Here is a 21,282-nt window from a genome sequence, read left to right as displayed (position 1 = left end):
GTGTGAAAGGTAAAATGAAAGTCTATGGCCTTTCATTTTACCTTGGATAACGCAAAGAATTGCCTTTTACGTTGAAACGCACGAAAAGGGCTCTGGTGTGAAAGAGCCCCAAAAGCTGTCTGTTAAACAGACCATAACTGACTGGATCCTTATGCATGTGAATAGATCCTATTGAATCAATAGGATTTGTTCATATTGTTCTGTTTGTACTGATCCGTTTGTCAGTTCCACCGGATGGTGCGCAAGTTTGGGGCGCCTGCGATAAGCTCGGATTAACGCAGGGCTGTGGAGTCGGAGCAATTTTGGGTACCTGCAGTCGGTGGTTTCAGAAACTGAATCGGATGAGTTTTGTACCAACTCAATAGCCCTGATAAGAAGTCGGGGCAATTTTGGGTACCTGGAATAGGAGGTTTAATAAACTGAGGAGTTGGAGTCGAATGATATTTGTAGCGACTCCACAGCCCTGGATTGACTGATGCGTTGCATCGACCGTGCGTAATGGAGCGGAGGATCACAGATGAAAAACTGATGCCCAATAAAAACTGATCCCTTTACACAGATGGTTTTTGATTTGTGCAGTGTGAACCGGCCCTTAGAGTGTTGACAGGAAAAGTATGCCAGCCCCAGAATTTACAGCTCAATATCTGAGTCAGAGGGAAAAAGGTTGTATAAAAAAGGAATTATTATAGTTGTATTTTTCCTTGATGATAACACAACAGGAAGTTAGTGGTCCATGCATGGGCAGGGGTGCATGAAATATGATTGCGCTCACTAGGCTGCTTTTCTCCTAGGAAGTGCGATTGCACACACAATCTCACTGCGATGTGATTGCCCTGCCTACATTTTCCCCTCGCACGATTGTGCCGCGAACCTCCAGGAACGGAGTGCAATCGCACCAGTAATCATCCAGCCCAACCATTGTGAAACGCACTTATGGAAACCGAGCACTGTGATTTACATCAGTCTGTTTTTTGGAACAGATTGCGGTCAGGGGAAAAGCAGTTCTGTCTCTGCATGTTTACAGTGGTTACACTGCTCATATTGGAATTGGGTGTACGGGGGTTAGAAATTAATGCAGACTTTGTATGAAGAGGCTGTGTAGAACTACTGAGGACAATAAGAGTAGGGGTGTTGCAAGGTGCCGACTGCATCTATCATTGTCTGAAATTAATGTGTTTTCCTTGGCTAAAGTTCCTAAACCTGCAGGTGGGCATCAGAGCTGAATTTACTGTTGGTAGTTTAGTGTTGGATTGCAGTGTCTGAAAATAAGCTTATTCCCACCAGAGAGGGCATCAGCTGCTGTTAACAGACTTCAGTGCTAAACAACGCTGGGTGTGTCAGGAATTATCTGTAATACGAATGTTGTGATGTGTTCAGGACCCACAAAGAATCTGTATTGTATTTGGCTTCAGGGATGTTAGCAGAAATTGGTCTGCAATTTTTGCATAATGCCGTGGTTGTCAAACCATTTTTAGAGAAGGGCGCCCCCACGTGCAAACACCTTAGATATGCAGTGTCCCTGTTAGGTGCAGTGCTGTGGAGTCGGAGTCAGGGCAATTTATGGGTACCTGGAGTCAGAGACGGGAGAAAATGCACAGACTCCAACTCCTAATGAATTTAAACTGTAATTAAAATAGAAAATATGATGTGTAGGTAGGTGGTGGAGCACTTGTCAGCGATGTGCCTCGGCCGATCCAGCAACACTCCAGATCTAAAAGTCCAAAGAAAGTAATGGCAGGCACCATCCAGATTGTATTAAAGCTCTTTTATTAGGCAATCATACAAGATGCACAGAGCGACGTTTCGAGGCAGTCTGCCTCTTTTTCAAGCTGTATCGTGCAAGTAACACTGTGGTCTATGCCTTAAAGTGTCCCTGTGGACTACTTTGTGGGACAAACAAACCAGAAAATGAAAAAACTACTTTCTTCCCATAAACATGCGATACGAGAAGCTTTGATCAGGCTGTCCCCTTCCACTTTGTACAGGCACAACACCATGTCAGCCAACTTAGATTTATGATATTAGAACAAGTTTGGCCATCCAGAAAGGGAGGGGACAGGGAGAGGAGGCTGTTTTGGAGAGAGGCGTACTGGATCAAAAAATTGGATACCATGGAGCCAAGAGGTATGAATAGAGAATTGGATTTGTTACCTTTTATTTAATAATTAATATTTAATAATGTTTTGATTATAGTAGTCCCCTTATGTCCATGGTGCCTGATATAAATGACCTTCATATTATGCGTTTTTTTTTTTTTATTGAAACTATTGTAAATGTATGCCTCACTCCAGAGACTAACCTTTCTCTCCATCTATACATACTGTCCAAATCCACCTTTTACTAGATACCGCTCTGCCTTCCCTTATTCTGCCCCTTGATGATCTGCATTTTAAAGTTAGGTCACTAGATTCCAGAGATCACTATGTGGGTTACGAAATGCTAGTGTTTATGTTTACACTTTTGCTGTCTCCGATTGGCTGCCTGTGGGGCTGTTCTCCTCTCCCATTTCATCTGATTCGGTGCACCGTTTATGTCGCATAGGTGCGACGATAACGTCGCACCCTGCCGGGCAGAAGGGGAGGACCAACCTAGTGCGTGATTCGCCGCTTCCCCAATGCGCTATGTGGCGGTTGGGTAGGGTGTGCGAGAGCGCATCCTGCCCGGCAGCAGGGGAGTTTCCTACATATCAGCCAATGGAGTGAGAGAGCGGTAGGACCAGATTTGAATGGTCCAATCAGAAGATGAGCCAAGCAGTTCCCCATCAGGGCCAGCTAGGCAAGACTTGCAGACATTGATTGTAAGCTCTAGTGATAGCTGATTGGCTCATCAGCCACCATGTTGGATATAAAAGGGATGATAGTGTCATTTGTTACAGCTTGAAAAAGAGGCAGACTACCTTGAAACGTCACTCTGTGCATCTTGTATGATTGCCTAATAAAAGGGCTATAATACAATCTGGATGGTGCCTGCCATTACTTTCTTTGGACTTTTGAATAAAAAATGATAAAATGTTCTATTTCTCAGATAATAGTCATCATAAATAATTTATATATACCTTATTAGCTGTGCTTAATCCACAAAATTGAAATAAACCAATCAAAAAATAGTTACTTGTGCTGCTTCAATAAAGCAGTCCCCATATTTTTAAAGTCAGATATACATATCTGATTGTGACTGTATATATGATGTGTACACAGGAATTTCTTATATATGTTACGGCCAGAACCCGAAGTGTGGCCACTTTGGGTTCTGGCCGGTCAAAATGAGAAGTGGCCGGCTAATGCGGCCAATGTAAGAAATGTGGCATAATTTCGGACTTTGGCCGGCCAGAACGCGTTGTGACTGTATGCGGCCAGCCAAGTCCCGAAGTCCTGCTCCCTCGGCTCTCCCCCTCCTGCACTGCTCTACTCAAACCTCAGATCAGGGCGACCGGACCGAAAAGGCGGAGAGAGGCAAAGCGCACAAGTGACCCGCAGGACGTGAACACTTTACTGCGAAGCGCCAGTCATTTGGCACTTCCGCATGTGAAGTGTACAGGTCCGGGCGGGTAGCGTGCGCGCTGCTCTGCCTCTCTCCGCTTCTCCCCGCCTCTTCGGTCGCCGCGATCTGAGGTCTGTGACTAGCGCAGGCAAACACCCCCCGCCATGCAAAGCGCAAGGGAAAGACCCCCCCCCCCCTGGCCATGCAAAGCATACAGTAAAGCCCCCCCCCTGCCATGCAAAGCATACAGTAAAGCCCCCCCCTGCCATGCAAAGCATACAGTAAAGCCCCCCCTGCCATGCAAAGCATACAGTAAAGCCCCCCCCCCCCCCAGCCAATCAAAGCACACAGTAACCCCCTCCCCCCCCCCAGCCATGCAAAGCGCACCCCAGCCATGCAAAGTGTGCAGCCTTCCCCCCTCCCCCCCCCCCCTCCCCAGCGATGCAAAGTGCACAGCGAAGCTCCCCCCCCCCCAGCCCTGCAAAGCACCCCCAGCCATGCAAAGCGCCCAGAGAAGCGCCCCCAGCCATGCACCCCCCCTCATCTGTGACTAATCACCACTGTAATTTGATCTCTCCCCTGTGCCAAGGCAGAGCAGCTAATTTTAAAGCGCAGGATGTTAAAAAAATGTTCTGCTTCCGTAAAATCAGAACGTAGACACGCTGCTGATTTGTTACAGGATTGTGTATTAGCTGTGACGGTTATTATGCTGTTGTGTATCTTTCAGAGCACAGAGGAAGTTCCGAGTGCCATTCATGGTGCTGGACAGGACCCGGGATGTTCTGGGATTTGTGCCTTTTGGACTTTGGCCGACTGACTTTGGCCGTTTCTAGAACTGGCCAGCCAATGTCAGAAATTCCCAGCATTTTGGACTTTGGCTGACATCAAATCGGCCAGTTCTAGAATTGGCCGATTTCTGGTTTTGGCCGTAACATATATACTAAATAACATCTATGCTGTAAGAATAAAGCCTGATGTGTAGCTGTGTCACTAATAGAGATGGTCAATGAGATGAAAATCTGCGCTGATGCTGGTTTATGCAAATGTATGCACTCCCTTTGCTTATAAAATTAAATAATTTGATATGTTCAAAATTGGATTGGTGACTACGAATTAAAGGGTACCTGAGATGGATGAAAAGAAACGTTTTATACATACCTGGGGCTTCCTCCAGCCCCCTTCAGGCTAATCATTCCCTCGCTGTTCTCCTCCGCCACCTGGATCTTCTGCTATGAGTCCCGGTAATTCAGCCAGTAATTCAGTGTAGTACGCTCCCAGTGGCGGAGTGGGGTGCATGCGCACTACGCCAGACTGGCTCGAGTACCTGGACCCATAACAGAAGATCCAGGTGGCGGAGGAGAACAGCGAGGGTCTGATTAGACTGAAGGGGGCTGGAGGAATCCCCAAGTATGTATACAACTTTCATCTGCCTAAGGTTTACTTTGTTACACAGTAGTACTATACTCTACATATGCACTCCCCACAGAGCTGCAGGGAATCCACTGAGAATGTTGTGCATACTGAACACAGAGGTGTTGTCTATCACCCATAAACCTGGTTCAGATTGTACATGAAGAATGTGTAATAGAGGAAGAATCTCCTCATTCTCCTGCAGAGTACCTGCACATCACTCTTACATGTACCCACAGTCACATTGCCTAGGGCCTGATAGATGTTCTTTGTTCCTGTCTTCTACAAGTACGCTTACCAAGGACTAGTTTTAGTCTGACTAAAAGTATTAGAGTCAGAAGATCAGCTGACTAGCCAGATAACTGGTATTGTTTAAAAGGGAATAAATATGGCAGCCTCCATACCCCTCTCACTTCAGTTAACATTTTACAATTCCTAAGCGTTGGCAGTTAAGAGATACATTTCATGTTACATACATACATTCAATCAACAAAATCGTAATATGCAAATTAGAGGAGTCGGTGGATGTTTGTACCGACTCCACAGCCCATGTTAGGTGGTCATAGTCCCCCATTAGATAGGCAGCATCCCTCTCCAGACTTGGAATTTAGAGGAATTCTGCCTTTCTGTGCTTGGGGATTTAAGGGAGAGACTCTCTTAGATCACTAACACAATTAGTCATTCCTCCCTGATTCTGCAGCCACAATTATGCAGATGTTTCTCTCCCAACCTACTATGTAAATGTGAGGTCACTAAAGGCCCATACACACGTCGGACGGCGGATCGCTCAAACTCAGTCTTATCACCCGAACGACAGTCTGTACACACGCCCGATTTCGCGTGCGGACGACTGAACGACGGGACGTTCAAACGACTCGTCGTTTCGCAAAAGTCCGACGTGTGTATGGGCCTTAAGACCCACCATTAGGGTGATATCCAGGCTTGCATTCCTCCTCAGGGACTCCTAAAATGCATACACATACCCTGAGATATCCCGCTTTTGTAGCTGCAGCATGAGACATGCTCCGTATACTGCATACTGTTTGTTACAGAGATGTGTAGGTTCAGGTAGTGTATCCTGTTTCCACCCCTTCAAAAGAGGCCACCGTTCAGATACGAATTTGGGCGCCAGCAAAAAAGTGAGCAATAGCTGGCATCCAAATTGCATTTTTACCCAATGTCAATGGTGGCCTGGAGGGGGAATAGTAATTAACGCCGCCAGGACTTTTGCAGAAGCAGAGCTTCTTCAGCTTCCCCCTGTTCCCAAATTTCCCGGCGCCTTGTTTGGATGTATGCCATTTTGGGTACTTTCTGTTTTACTTACAGGCCAGTGGTGTGGGAAATCTGTTTGTAGCTGAGGAGACATTTTGACCATGGCTGTGGAGTCGGAGCAATTTTGGGTACCCGGAGTTGGAGTCGGAGACAGTGATTTCATAAACTGAAGAGTTGGAGTTGGATGATTTTGTACAAAATCCACAGCCCTGGTAAGTATTAGACCGAGGAGTCGGAGTAGTCTGAGCCATTTTGGGTACCCGGAGTTGGAGTCAGTGGTTTCAAAAACGGAGGAGTCGGAGTTGGAAGATTTTTGTACCGACTCCATAGCCCTGATTTTGACTGTAATTCCTCCTTCAGTGAGGGCACAGTCAGTAACGAATATATTGTGGGAAAGTGATTACTGGTAGGTCTACACTCTACATGTGCTTTATAGGCAGCTAGAGAATTCTCAGATCTCTTAAAGAATCTGTAATGCCTTGCAATTGAATTTCTGTATTGGGCAGTCTGGTGTTGATTTTTACATACAGTACAGTATTTACAAGTCCACTTCTCCTGTAATGTTGTGTGAATAGAAGTTCACTCTAAATTAGTTTGTGAGTGCTGTCAGCATATGGAGAATTCTCATTGGGTCATCTAGAGTTGTAGCAGCTCATGGCAAATGTTTCATACCATCCAGTACAGGGCAGATTTTCAGTATGAGAGTTTTCACCTAAGTGTTGAAATCTTGCACTGTTTTTAGTTCCCAGTTAACTAATAAGCAAGTGTAATAGAACGCAACTGGTGTTTGTAATCAGTGTTTTTCTGTGTTGCAGTTCTCCAGAATCCTGTTGCACAGCATGCTCCCAGTACTGCAGGATCATCCATTACCTTTCCAGAGGAGCCTGATGACCCCCGGGTTCATGTAGTACACCAAGAAGGCCCTTCAGGTGGAATATGGGGTTTTATTAAGGTATGTAATGGAGTGTAGGTGTGCAACTGTTCATATAGGTTTTCTCCTTTACAGTATAATTATGTGTTCAAGAAGTTACGTTTCCACACCAAGTAGTATATAAAATAGACAGCTCTCCATTCACTGTAAAAACGCTAATAAACTTTTTTTTTTTTAGTTGGAGCAAGGGACCATGAGACAATTGCTTCTGGTAAAGGAACAACCATTTTTAGGGATTCTGCTGCCTAGAGTACTTTTTCGGGGGTGACATTTGAACCCCTTCCACAATTAAGTTCACTCACACTCTTTCCTGTTACAGAATTGGTCATTCATCTATGCCCATTGCTTGTGATGTCCATATGTTGCAGAATATCTTATTAAATGTAAACAGAAATAGGCTAAAGGCCTGAGCATTTAGCTGGTATTAGAATCTGTAGGATACACTATGGTGAGAGCCGGCAGCAAAGACTTGTAGTCTAAGTTCAGGCAGTGGGTTGAGGCAGATGGCTGACAAATCTAAAGGCCATATGCAATTCACTTTTTCTCCCAAGTTTTCTCCTACAACATATTTTCATACAGTTATTTTAAACAGAAGATTACAAATGTCTTCAGAATCATTTATTTCTCCAAGTACAAAGGAGTTGTACCCAGAATTGGTTTTGGCTCGTACAGGTTCTGGAATGGGGGTTGGACGGTGAGCGTAAGGGGGAAAAAATGTCAGCGAGCCAAGAGACGGAGCTGCCATAATATGGTGCAACCAGTCCCACTTGGCAATCATCTGTTATCCCTAAGGAGACATCGAGGGGGGGGGGGGGGGAGAGGAAAGAGAAGATTCTCCATTGATGGCCCATTTCTTCATGAAAGAAGCTGGCAGTGATAGCCAAGGTGTTCCAGTTCAAGAGGTGCAGTAGTGTTCATTTCTGTGGTGTGTCCCGACTTTTGGGCAGAATTCAGCAGGGCTGGTCAAGATAATCTGTCTGTCACAGAAGCGTCCGGCTGCGGCGGACTAGCTGCTGGCATCATGGAGGGGCTGAACCAAAGCGGTCCCTGCTGAAGTGCAGCAGCGAATGGATGGATGGAGTCTGCATACAGCTAGACCAGGCGTTAGGAACCTTTTTGGCTGAGAGCCATAAATGCCACATTTTAAAATGTAATTCTGTGAGAGCCATACAATATTTTTCAAACTGGGACAGTAGGGCTCATGTCCCTGTTGCCATGGTGATATGTATACAGTTGATCCACCGGGCAGCGGAAGTGTCAAACACGTCTTCAGCTTCTCTTGGGTTTCGGCAACATCAGCAATTTCCTCGAGAGCCAGACAGGAGAAATACAGACTAATAGCTTGTACAATTAGCTAGCTGACTTGGGGGTTGATTCACTTTGTAGGATGAGATTCCCGCACTTTGGCCCAATAGGCTGCCTGTCAAGTGACTGGCACCCTATTGGGCCAATGAAAGTGGGGGGATCTCGTTCTACAAAGTCACTGGACCTGACAGGATCCAGAGTGGGACAATTGGAGCGGCTGTTAGTTTTGAGGGGAATGTGAGTAAGTTAGTAATGCATGCTACAGCAGTAGTGTGCACTACTTTGAAAATTTTACTTGCGCTGCCACACTAAGCTTCGCTGCTTGAGCAGTGTAGCTTAGTGAATCAACCCCTGCTTATTTGTCTGTGAGCTAGATGCAGCCATCTGGCTCCCGAGCCATAGGTTCCCTATCCCTGGGGTGTCCCAATCAGCACAGTGTCTTCCAACCCCAGTATAGTTCGACCTTCTGGGTAGCAGCGGTAGACTCCACATGGACTGTACCAGGCTACAGCGTACCACATAGCACACTTTCATGGGGAAAAGCAAGGTGAATGGCAGGGAAAGGGGAAGGAAAACAAGAAAAGACCATAATCCTGTGGCCGTGGCTGCCAATTAAGGCACTATTTTCTTGAATAACAGTTTAACAGTGAAGAAAGTTGAGGAGAGAAAGTGAATCGAATAAGGGCCTAAGGCTGGTAACAGGTTGGGCCAGGGCAGTTGTCAACGTAGGTCAAACCCAGGAATTCATGCAAGGATACTAGCAGCAGACAATAGCCAAGGTCAGACGTGTTAGGTGAAAACAGTACATCAATTTGTCTGCACAAATTGCAACGCCTGAAAGCGTGAGTGCAGATATGTGTGCCTGACATGCTAGACAGGGCTGTGGAGTCGAGGAGTTGGAGTCGGAGAAATTTTGGGTACCTGGAGTCGGAAGACTCCACAGCCCTGGTGCTAGATGGTTCTGTTTGAGGTCACCCTGCCAAGAATCTAGCATGTGTACAATGGCCCCAATCTCCCTTGTTACCTCAGACAGAGATTATCCTGGCAGTTAGACTTGGCCGAGGGCTTTGTTCTCCCCAGCTATCTCGCCTGCTCTGTGATGGGTGCACATGAAAGTACTTGCTGTTTTTCTTTATCTTCAGGTAACTTAGGAAAGTGTTATAACCTTTGTATGATTTATGTTGCTGTCTGTGTCCTAAAAGGGAAATGTATCCACACTTGCTGCTCTTGCTATGCTTAATGACTATGGCACTAGGACAAGAAGTGGGGAACGTCTGAGTTGGGGCACACACAAAGTTAAAACTTCACAGGTGTTCAGATCCTTTCGCAAATAGTTTTTTTGTTTTTGTCTGTGTTCCTATTAGAGATTACACTTCAATTCATGTTCCTGGTGACCATCATTTTGCTGGGTCAGGAAGTGTGGAGTAATTTTCCAAAAAGGAAGCAATAAATAAGACTTTACCTTTTCTCACTCTGACGAAAGCCAGTATAACCCGTATTGGCTGGGGTCCAGTGATGTGCACTTATTGACATGCGCTTCCATGATCTTTAAACTTGAGGTATTTGGCTGGAGCTTCAGTATATACTTTATATGATTAATGCAGGGAGTCGCTGGCAATCCAATGGTGAAGTCTGTGCTGGATAAGACCAAGCATTCAGTAGAGAGTGTGATCACCACCCTGGACCCTGGCATGGCTCCATATATTCGTAAGTAAAGACTTGTTGGCTTCTCTTTGTGCAGCTTGAGAATGCAATAGTTTGCAGAGTATACTTATGAAAGATGATATGGGGTACAGCAAGCACACTCCTTATGTATGGTACACATTGCATCTGGAATCACTAACATCACTGTGTTTTCAACACACTAGGGGCCCCTAGAGGCTGTCTCCTGTAGCGTGGATCAGGGGGGGGGGGGGGCCTTGAGCTGCGCAGCCGCACTCACGTCTGTGTGGACTGCGCAGCCGCGGTGGCCTCCGGCAGCCATTTTTGAGGAGGCAAGAGAGCCCAACCCGGGTTGTGGGGTCGGGATCCGGCCGGGGGGGGGGGGGATTAAGCAGCGGGGACCCGGCGGATGGCGTCCTCCGTACCTTCAGAAATCATACAGGTACGGAACTTTTTCTTTAATTTTGGGCTCGTAAGTCCTTTAAGTAGAGACTCTGGTTGATTTTTCACATGTTTATTTTTACATTAATAGCAGCACAAATAACGCGTTTTTTGTCCTAAAGCCACTTCTTCAGGTCTAAATAAGTGCCAGTTGTAGCACTTAGAGCTCAGAGCATCTTTAGGCCAAGAAATGTTTTTTTTTGGGGGTGCCTCTGATAGTTGTTTTCTCTATAATTTGCATTGTTGCCCATAGCAGTCTGCCATTATATTTCTTCTTTCATTTGCTAATCAGTACTGTAAAAAGCAGGATAGCGGTTTTAGCGGCACAAACAGTCTCGCTGACATAGACAATGGCAAGGTGCAGGGGAATGGCAAGGTGCAGAGACGCAGACTTCCTGTTCCCTGCTAAAACGATTAATTCGATCATATACAGGCCACAAACAAGAAAAAGAGATAACCAGGCGAGTCCTTATCACCCATTATATAATTTCATTCAGTGTTATGTAAGCACATTTTCCACACGTTATCTTTAACTAAATAATGCATTACATGATTAATTCCACAGCCATCAGTTCTGATATATAACATTAGAGGGCACTGTTGCAGAGTTGATGGCTCTGTATCCTTCATGTTGAATACGGAAGTGTCAACTAGTGCTGAGGTAATAGCCATGTTGGTTACCATATTACTGCTTACAGTTTATAAAGGAAGTGTTATATTCCTAGAACTCAAAATTTATATTATACTAAAGCAGCACACTTGTTGTAGGATGGGTCGCAGTGCCAGAGGGTGCTGTTATTAACTTATGTGTTGGTTTAGCTTGCTTTGGGAGCATACAGGACAGGATGGTAATGTAATGGTTCCATTAGCATCAGAATTAAAGTAATGTGTGTTTATCAATTGGTGGTAGCCAAAAAACAAATACATTTAGTGATATGTCAGACAGGAATTTTTTCATTTTTAAGCATGATTTAAAATGGTAAATCTAAAGGTGCCCATTAACCGTTCAATCTCCCGACCGATACCATCGATCGGGTACTGTTAATTGTGCCCATCAACAACGAACGATCGTTCTATCAATCATTCTGTTGATCCTAATTTTAGATTGATTCTTTTAGTCTAATTGGATTGTTTATCATTTTCCTCTGTTTTGTGGGGCAGAACAATCAGATGGTCAATCGTTCAGAAAATTGGATTGTTAATGGGCATTGTCACGGACGGTTGCGGGGCCGCAGGCGCGTCCTGGAACCGCCCGTGAAGAAAAAGCGATCGCACTCGATTCCCTGCATCGATTGCGCTTCAAATCGATACAATCTGGGTTGAGTGTGTAGGGGCAGCTGAAGTCCTTTTCTTAGCAGAGAGAGAGCACCATCCTAAAGGCTGGATGGCTCTTTATATATTCTAATGAGCCTGGGCCCAGAGAGTCCCTGGCTGCAAGCTGTGCTGATGGCCCATCCATCAGGTATAAGGTGACAAGCACCATGACAGAACCAATCTAGAGTGAGGAAACTCAGACACTCCGACTCCTTTTCCCAGCAGGGAGCCGACATGTAGCTTGCTGCTGCCAACTTCAAAGAGCCTTTGCCTGGGAATGACCTGGTATAAATCCCAGGGGTCTCTCATATTCCATAAACTGCTATATGTATCATATTTTCTGTGTTGCCAGGCTGGCAGACCCTCCAAACTAACAGAGCAGGCTTGACCCTATCTGGCGCTGGTTCTGAAGGAATTTCAGACCATCCTGAGGGGAAGACTGCCAGTTAGGCAGTTCGGAAGTGCCCTGCTGATACCACAAGGGTCCCACCCCTCATGTTTGGTATCAGGCTGCTGGGTACATCGAGGCAGACCTGAAAATATTAATAAATCTGCCCTGACCTGTACGGTTCTGTGAGATAGAGCCCATATATGGTTAAGGCATGATTTCTGGCCCCCAGGACAAGGGGAGGACTCATCTCATGTTCTAAGGGGGGGTGTGGGCCCGCCCTCACTCCCTCCTACTGAATCAGGGGCATAAGAATGGCAGAGGAGCCAAACTCAGTGTCCTCCACACTGAAACATCTTGAACTCATCAGGTGCCAGCTTGAGGATATGCTGGCATCCACCTGGTCTGAACTCTGATTGAAACCCAGAACTCTGTTTTTCCCACAAAAAGGACATCTTTCCAGGAACTAAGTATTTTTCTCCCTTCTTTTATTTTTTATACTGGCTATTACTGTCTTAATAATTGTGATTTTAATAATTGTCTGTATATATTCATTATTTATATTGCGTGAATAAACGACTTTCTCCAAGTCATTCACGGTCCGCTACCCTGCTTATCAGCACGCACAGAACTGATCCCGGGTCTCTGAAGATACGCTACTGTTTGTTTGTTGTTGGCTAGACAGAATACCGTGTGTTTAACCGTTTTATTCGCAGGACTAGTCAGTCAGTTAGTGGGCTCCACGGTCCCATGGTAACCGCGGTGGTGGCAGTTTACTCTGAACCAGTGGGTGACGTTGTAATTACCCGTGTCTCACAGGCTCCCTTCTGAGTTGTCTGCGGCTAATTCTTAACGGTTCCTGCGCATTGACTGCGACCAGAGTTCGCACGATCCGTGCGCTGGCACCGTTTAGAAGGCTAAGTGCGGTCAGCCACTAGGGCTCCTGTGACAGGCACCTTTAATTTGATATTGGGGATATGACATAATATGGTAGGTTAGTCAGGGAGTTAATTTAGGATGCACTTAGGCTCATTATTTATTGTGCTTTATGAATATTCTACAAGTACTAGTTGACCTAAGGCCGTTTAATAATGGGCACTAGGTCTCTTCACGCTGTCGCCAGTCAGTGCGCGTCCATCCACTCGCCTGGCTGGCCCTGCGTCCTGTCCCAACGGCTGTCAGTGCTTGACATGCGCAGTAGCGCAAAGCACTGCCACAGGGACAGACGCAGGGACACTTGCATTTTATTGTATAGGATATTGCTACTTCTTTCACACTGTGCGCATTGCGATAAGATGGCAACGGAGCCAAAAAGTCACATCACGTGGTAGCGTTGGGGTGCTGCCCTACAGTGAGGAATACAGTACAAAGAAATCATATAAGTCAATAGGTGTTGAAGCTCAAACTGTTATCTCAGAAAATTCAAAATACAACCGAACCACTTTCAGCAAGTCCACTTTAGATGTTAGTTTTCAAAATGCCATCTATGCTTATGCTGTCCAGGCTTTTTTACACCCTCAGAATAAAGGAAAGAGTATCATAGTGTAGTTTAAAATCTGAATAAGGAAAGCATAGTGTAGTATTTAAGGTAATTGTATCGTCCACCGACACCCCCGTGGGGGGATACCACACCTGGATAACACCCGCTGCTCTCCTACAGACCAGCATACATAGCGTAATGAGACATCAACCAGCCTGTTTTGCCCACCATCAAATCCACATGTACTTCTACAGCCTTTGTATGTAATACTGTCCTTTTTAAAACAATGTTTGCAAATAAAAAAATGTGCATTTAATAAATCCACTCCCCTTCACGACACCATTTCACTCCTTTCCTGTAAATACCATCCCTATACATCATCACGGCTCTGTTGCATATTCATAGGCAAGACTCGCCCGTTTTGGATGCCACACTATCAGGACTTCATCACCCATAATTCTCTGAACCTACCTTCGCCTCTTTGCCGCACAGCAACGGAATGTTTTTAACGACAGTATTGCTGGAGCATACGAAAGCTGTTGAAGCACATGTGGATTTGATGGGGGCCAAACCAGGCTGGCGGATGTCTCATTACGCTATGTATGCTGGTCTGTAGGAGGGAAGTCTGGGGAGCGCATTGCATGCGCGTGACTTTGGTGGCTTGTTACTAACACTGGTGTTATCCAGGTGTATTCACCTGGGGTGGCGGTGGACGATACCATTGCCTTAAATGCTACACTATGGTTCAATTCTTTCCTTTATTCTGATGGTCTGAAAAAGCCTGGACAGCATAAGCAGAGATGGCATTTTGAAAACTGTTTTGTAACATTAAAAGTGGACTTGCTGAAAGTTACCTTCCGGATAAGTAAGTTTGTTCCATTTTGACTTTTTTCAGGTAACTGAGTGCCAACACTTATTTCCTTATAAACATGATGTATTGAAGGTGGTGCCAACCAGTTTAATTCATACTTTTAATAGGTTACAGAAGAGTGTAATATGCTACATATGTACAATAAAAGTATGCCTCACTGCCACTGTAAACGCTCACTATGCCCTGTAAATGTGTTGAATGCTGCGTGTTACCCCAACAGAATTCACTGAAACGCAGTCAATGTGATAGCACCGTAGTAATACTATTATATTGCGTTGTGATGCAATCATACTGTCCATTGCAGCGCAACAGACACAGTATGAAAGGTGCCTGATTATGATAACCATCAGGCTTATTATGGCCTTGTGTCAATTTCTGTGCATTAGCACAAAAAAAATAGATCAACTAGAATGTGTTGCATACCTTCACCATTACGGAACATTTGCAATACTCATCAATAGTACAACAGGCTAATTTAGAGCTGTCCCATGGTAGTGAAAATACACAGGTTCACAATGACTTTCCTCAGCATGGTGGACTGAGAAGGGTCAGCACAAGAATAAGGGAGCTGATATGACAGAAAGGGGGTTGTTTAGCATAACTTGACCAAGAACAGGGATGCTATAGCTTCAGTCAGCTACCTAAAGCAAGTCAGCATTTCCAGAAAGCACGTAGCAGATTGACAGTGTTGTATATCCTGATTTTCCCACACATCAGAGCAAGAAGAGCATGTTGGAAAGAGATTCTGGTTTAAACATCATCAGCCCTGTTAAACACTCTGGCATGCATTTATGTCTAGGATCCGGAGGAGAACTTGACCTGATAGTGACATCTAAGAAAGAAGTGAAAGTTGCAGCGGTGCGTGATGCGTTTCAGGAGGTGTTTGGCTTAGCCCTAGTTACGGGGGAAGATGGCCAGTCCAACATTGCTCCACAGCCTATTGGATATGCAGCTGGGCTAAAGGTAAACAATTGGTCTGTTTACTGTAAAATAAAACTTTAATCGTTGTACTTAATCTTGCCTATTTTGCAGTTGGTTAACCAGGAAACCTGTATTCACTGATTTATTTATTGTATTTATAAAGCGCCAACATATTACGCAGTGCTGGACATTAGTTTAGGTTACAGACAATATTTAGGGGTGACATACAGCAAAATGACAATACCTGAATACAAGAAAGACAGACCATGCAGCACAGTATGAGTACAAGGTAATGCTTAGTCAGTTACTGGATGGGAGCATGGAGATTAGGCAAGTTAGGTTCACTCAGATGCATAGCATGGGTTCACAGTAATGGAAGTGCATGATCAGGTAGGACACAAAAGGAGGACCCTGCGCAAAGGCTTACAATCTAGAGGGAGAGGTAAGGACACGACAGGTGGGGGACAGGAGTTCAGCTGCAGGTATAGAGCACTTGTGAGGTGTAGTAGGCCAAAGTGAAAAGGTGAGTTTTGAGGGCTTTCTAGAAGATGTTGAAGGAGGGGGCTGCCCTAATGGGTGGAGGTAGGGAGTTCCATAGTGTTGGAGCAGCTCTTGAGAAGTCCTGGAGGCATGCATGGGACTGGGTGATGCGGGGGGGGGGGGCGCGCAGTTAGGTGAAGTGGATACTGGTAAAAAGATATTTATGACACATAGCATCATAAGTTGCACTTGAACTTGCCACAAGTTGGTCATGGCAGCCACCGAGCTAGAAATATACCATATTTCTTTCCCTGGCCTAAAAGAAAAAAAAGGGTCGGATGCCATGACTCGTCAATTGGCCAATTCCTTAGTCCATGCAGAGTGTGGGTCGGAAGCGGGGCTCAGCTGCAGAGTGCGCATTGGATCGCGCCGACACAAGTATAATTCTCCTTGCTCTGGCTTGCATCTTTGCTTCTCCCTGCAAGCTCCAGGCTCTCTGTCATGTGACCACAGCGAGCCTGGGTCAGTAGCAGCCAGTTTAAGACTTTCTGGGGAGATGCAAGGAGGAATAAGGAGAGGTAGCTTTGCATTCCTGCATGCTTCCAACACGCGCTCCTCATAGGGCGGCCCCACACACGGTATGTTTATTGTATTTATAAAACGCCAACATATGCTGTCCTCAGATAAGCAGTCACCCCGCTACCAATACTATACCATCATAATTTAGGTGTAAAAATGTTTATCTGTGGTGATATACAAATATTCAAACACCGGGCTGCACCACCTAATGCCACTAAAATTCAAAAACACACTGTAGGTTTTCGGTCACACCGTTCCAATTCAGTCAATAATAAATGATATTGGACTGCGCACTCCACTTTCTCAAATAGCAGCGAGGAAGAAGGAACACTGTACATAATGTAATACTGTTGATTCCAATTAGTGCATTCCACCCAATGACACATGTCAAAACACATGTGACATTTAGGGAGCAGGGAACAGCAACTTCTTAATTTAGTTTTAGTTATAGTTTGACTGAAAAAGTTACACAGTACCTTGTTTAACTGCCCTAAATATAGATCACAGGAGCTAGAAAGTCCCAGCAGAGTGGGAATTTTTACTTCCTGTTTAGACATGGCACTGTAAAATGTGTGGTAGAGCAGACATGTCTAATGGACACCTCAGCAATGAACTGCATTGTTTGTCCACACTGAGAAAAGCTCTGTCACCTCCAAATTCAAATCTAACTCTAACCTCAACAATCCTTTTTTTATTTGTTTATTTATTTTATAGACCGGACATATTATCTGTTCATAGAAATGTATGTAGCATAAACAATCACTGCAATATTCAACAACTAGTGATATGTGCTCAGTCACCTGGCCTGTCATTATAAAAGACTAGTTCTTATTGGAGGACAAAGGAATTGTGGGAGGTATCCTTTTGGTATTTAAACAAAAAGAGCATTTATTTTTTTATTTTTTTTTAGATTAGATTTAGCAACAGGAATAAGGTCCTTTTCCACTACTGTAGTTGAACTGTGTTGCGTTTCCACTGCATTTGCATTCTGAAAAACGCATTCCCATTCATTTGCATGAGAATTGTGGCACAATTGGGATTTTTAGAGGCCAGTGTGATCCAGCCAACTTGGCTCCGATCCTTTTGGCTATACTCTGCTGCTAGCTTGCAAAAGGTTTACAACATTGACTGCATCATGTTAGGAAAATACCAGTTGTAATTCTACAGCAAAATTAGTTAATGGACCACTGTTGCGAAAATATGAAATTTTTAAATACATGTAAACGCATAGAAATAAGAAGTATATTTCTTCCAGAGTAAAATGAGCCATACATTAAGTTTCTCCTATGTTGCTGTAACTTACAGTAAGTAGTAGAAATATGACACCGACAGATTTTTGACTAGCCCATCTTCTCATGGTGGGGGGGGGGGGGGGCTTGCTGAGAATCCTCTATGGAGAGATGGACTAGTCCAAAACCTGTCGGTAATGTCAGATTTCTACTACTTACTGTAAGTGACAGCAACATAGAAAAGTAATGTATGGCTCATTTTAGGTCTGGAAGAAATGCACTTCTTCTTATTTGTATGTGTTTTAAATTTTTAAGATTTTGCAGCAGTTCCTCTTTTGCATTTAACTAAAAAAGCAGACCTCTTCAAAGCTCATAAACAATGCAACAAGGATGGCACTTCCTCATTTATCATGTACTTTATTCAAGCACACAAAGTACGTGATTGAGGAAATATCAGCCTTCTCGCAGTGATTATGAACTATTGAACTCCACTCCGATTTACTTCCACTTGGCATATACTGAGGGTTGAACTTGCTGGCTTACACTCTTCTGCAAAGTTTGACTTCTAGTCTTTGTCCTCTTGAATTAGTTCTTTTTGTTCCGGTTTTGCTTTTTTAGGGAGCCCAGGAGAGGATAGACAGCTTGCGCCGGAGTGGTGTCATTCATGAGAAGCAGCCTGTTGTGTCAGTAGAAAACTTCATTGCAGAGCTCCTCCCTGAGAAGTAAGTATTGGTCACTGAAGCAGCATCATTGTATGCGCCTTGGGATGGTTGTAGCTTCTCTGAGCATAACTAATTCCCAGGGTATTGCTGTAAAGATGAGCTTTTGTGAGAAGGCTTAGTCATGTGGCTGCCAAATCGCCCAAGTGAAGACGATATTCAGTGTATTAGAGACATATTTTACATATCCCACATTACATTAATGCATATTAAAGGAAACCAGAGACATAATAAGCTAAAAGTTTTATACATACCTGGGGCTTCCTCCAGCCCCCTCCGCACAGATTGCTCGGCTGCCAGAGAGATACACAGAGAGCACACTTCTCTTGCGCAGACTGGCCGAGACTGGCAGAAGTTAGGGGACTCAGGAACGGCAACAGAGAAGACTGAGGATGGTGGCGTGGGAGTGATCCGTGTGCATGGGGCTGGAGGAAGTCCCAGGTATGCATAGAACTTTTAGCTTATTACGTTTCTGGTACACTTTAACACTTTGCACACAAAAATGCATGCACAATAACTTTTTGCCATATTTGGCAACACAAGTGCTGCTTGTAGCATTTAGAATGGGATGTCTCGGTTTATAAAAATATTGCAGAAATTTTCCTAAGCCAAATGTCTTCAAGAACTTTCCCTCTAAGTGGACCTTACACTCAACCAGTACCATGCTTAATACTACATGTAGACCATTTATGCACCATGCTTCCATTGGGAGCAGGCATTAGGGCTCTTTAGCTTCTACTTAGGGAGCTCACACTACACTCATCTCAATCCGTTTTTGGGGAACAGTCAATTCAGTCAGTTCAAACGCCGTCCATTTAAACAATACAGATGGATATCATTTAAACAAATCGCTAAGGATATCAAATCTAACCCAAAAAAGTTTTACAAGTACATTAAGGGCCTGTACACACTGCTGCGCTTGCGTTGCGTTTTTAAAAACGCAAGGTCTTTTGAAAAAGAATGAAAATCGTGATGACTTGTACATACTGGTGCGATGCGTTTTTAGAAAAACGCAATCGCAGTGCCTGCTGCGCTTTAAGCGCAGCGCATGAAAAACGTATTAAAAACGCATGCGCTTGCGTTTTTGCCTGCGTTTTTCAGAAGTCAGTATCCCAGAAGACTCTGCAATCTCCTGATTCCTGTTGAAATGTAAACTAGAAAAAAAACAAAGGATTCTTTAGCCAATCAGCAATTACAAGAAAAACGCAAACGCACAAAAAACGCAGGCAAAAGCGCATGCGTTTTTAAAACTACAGGCACTTTAAAAACGCATGCGCTTGCGATTTTGCTTGCGTTTTTCAGTGTGTACAGGCCCTAACTCTAAAAAAAGAAAGGTTGACTGTATAGGACTCCTAAAGGATGAGGGGGGGGGGACTCAATGGTGGATGACCAAGGTAAGGCAGAGTTATTAAATGCTTTCTTTGCTTCTGTCTTCACAAAAGAAACAGCACTGTTGCAAACTACAGAGGCGGAAGAGTCTCAATCTTCTAACTGTAATATTAAATACTTAACGCAGGAAGAAGTGAAGGCAAGACTAAATAAATTAAAAATAGACAAGGCACCTGGCCCGGATGGCATGCATCCTCGGGTCCTAAGGGAATTAAGTTCAGTTATAGCTAAACCCCTTTATCTTATCTTTTGTGACTCTCTTGCAACTGGCAGAGTCCCAGTGGATTGGCGTACAGCCCACGTTTTCCCATTATTTAACAAGGGCAAAAAATCAGATCCAGGAAATTATAGACCTGAAGCTTAAAGGGAAGGTCCAAGCAAAAAAAAAAAAATGAGTTTCACTTACCTGGGGCTTCTACCAGCCCCATGTAGCCATCCTGTGCCCTCGTAGTCACTCACTGCTGCTCCAGTCCCCCGCTGGCAGCTTTCTGACCTCGGAGGTCAGGGCCGCATTGCGTACATTTTTACGCATTCCCGCTAGTGCAGGAACATTAACATATACATTTTTACGCGTTAGTGGTGCAACGCATACATTTTTGTTCCTGCACTAGCTGGAATGCGTAAAAATGTATGCAATGCGGCCCTGACCTCCGAGGTCAGAAAGCTGCCAGCGGGGGACTGGAGCAGCAGTGAGTGACTACGAGGGCACAGGATGGCTACATGGGGCTGGTAGAAGCCCCAGGTAAGTGAAACTCATTTTTTTTTTTTTGCTTGGACCTTCCCTTTAACATCAGTTGTATGCAAACTATTTGAGGGGTTACTAAGAGATACTATACATGACTTCATAGTAGAAAATCTTATTTCTCAGCATCAACATGGGTTCACTAAAGACAGGTCCTGTTTGACTAACATGCTCAGCTTTTATGAGGTAGTGAATGCTAATATGGATATTGGGAATGCTGTAGATGTGATATACTTGGACTTTGCAAAGGCCTTCGACACTGTTCCCCACAAAAGTCTGGTGCAAAAGTTGAGGATGCAAGGACTGGGGAAGAGTCTGTGTTCATGGATAGGGAACTGGCTAATGGACAGAAAACAGAGTTGTGGTCAATGGATTGTACTCAAAATGGGAGACTGTTGGCAGTGGGGTCCCACAGGTGTCTGTTCTGGCTCCAGTGCTCTTCAATTTATTTATTAATGACCTAGTAGATGCAGTAGTGAGCAATGTTGCTATTTTTGCAGATGATACAAAATTGTGCAGAATCATCAACTCTCAGGAAGATAGTGTCGTATTGCAACAGGATCTGGATAGGATGGCTATATGGGCACATACATGGCAGATGAAATTCAACGTTGACAAATGTAAAGTCATGCATTTTGGACGTACTAATGGACTAGCACCATACAAAAT

General features: G+C 44.5%; 1 protein-coding gene across 3 annotated transcripts in view; it reads left to right on the top strand.

The window, feature by feature from the left end:
- PRRC1 (proline rich coiled-coil 1) overlaps positions 1-21,282 on the top strand; it is a 49,980-nt gene that overhangs the window by 15,933 nt on the left and 12,765 nt on the right. For all 3 annotated transcript variants that reach the window (XM_068246736.1, XM_068246742.1, XM_068246729.1), the window contains 4 exons: positions 6,978-7,114; positions 10,003-10,105; positions 15,354-15,517; positions 18,382-18,485. In XM_068246736.1, coding sequence (XP_068102837.1) covers positions 6,978-7,114; positions 10,003-10,105; positions 15,354-15,517; positions 18,382-18,485 — 508 coding nt within the window. The remainder of the gene's footprint in view (positions 1-6,977; positions 7,115-10,002; positions 10,106-15,353; positions 15,518-18,381; positions 18,486-21,282) is intronic.

The sequence above is a fragment of the Hyperolius riggenbachi genome, chromosome 1, assembly GCF_040937935.1.
Source record: "Hyperolius riggenbachi isolate aHypRig1 chromosome 1, aHypRig1.pri, whole genome shotgun sequence".
Taxonomy (NCBI): Eukaryota; Metazoa; Chordata; class Amphibia; order Anura; family Hyperoliidae; genus Hyperolius; species Hyperolius riggenbachi.
This window is presented reverse-complemented; position numbering and strand designations above follow the sequence as displayed.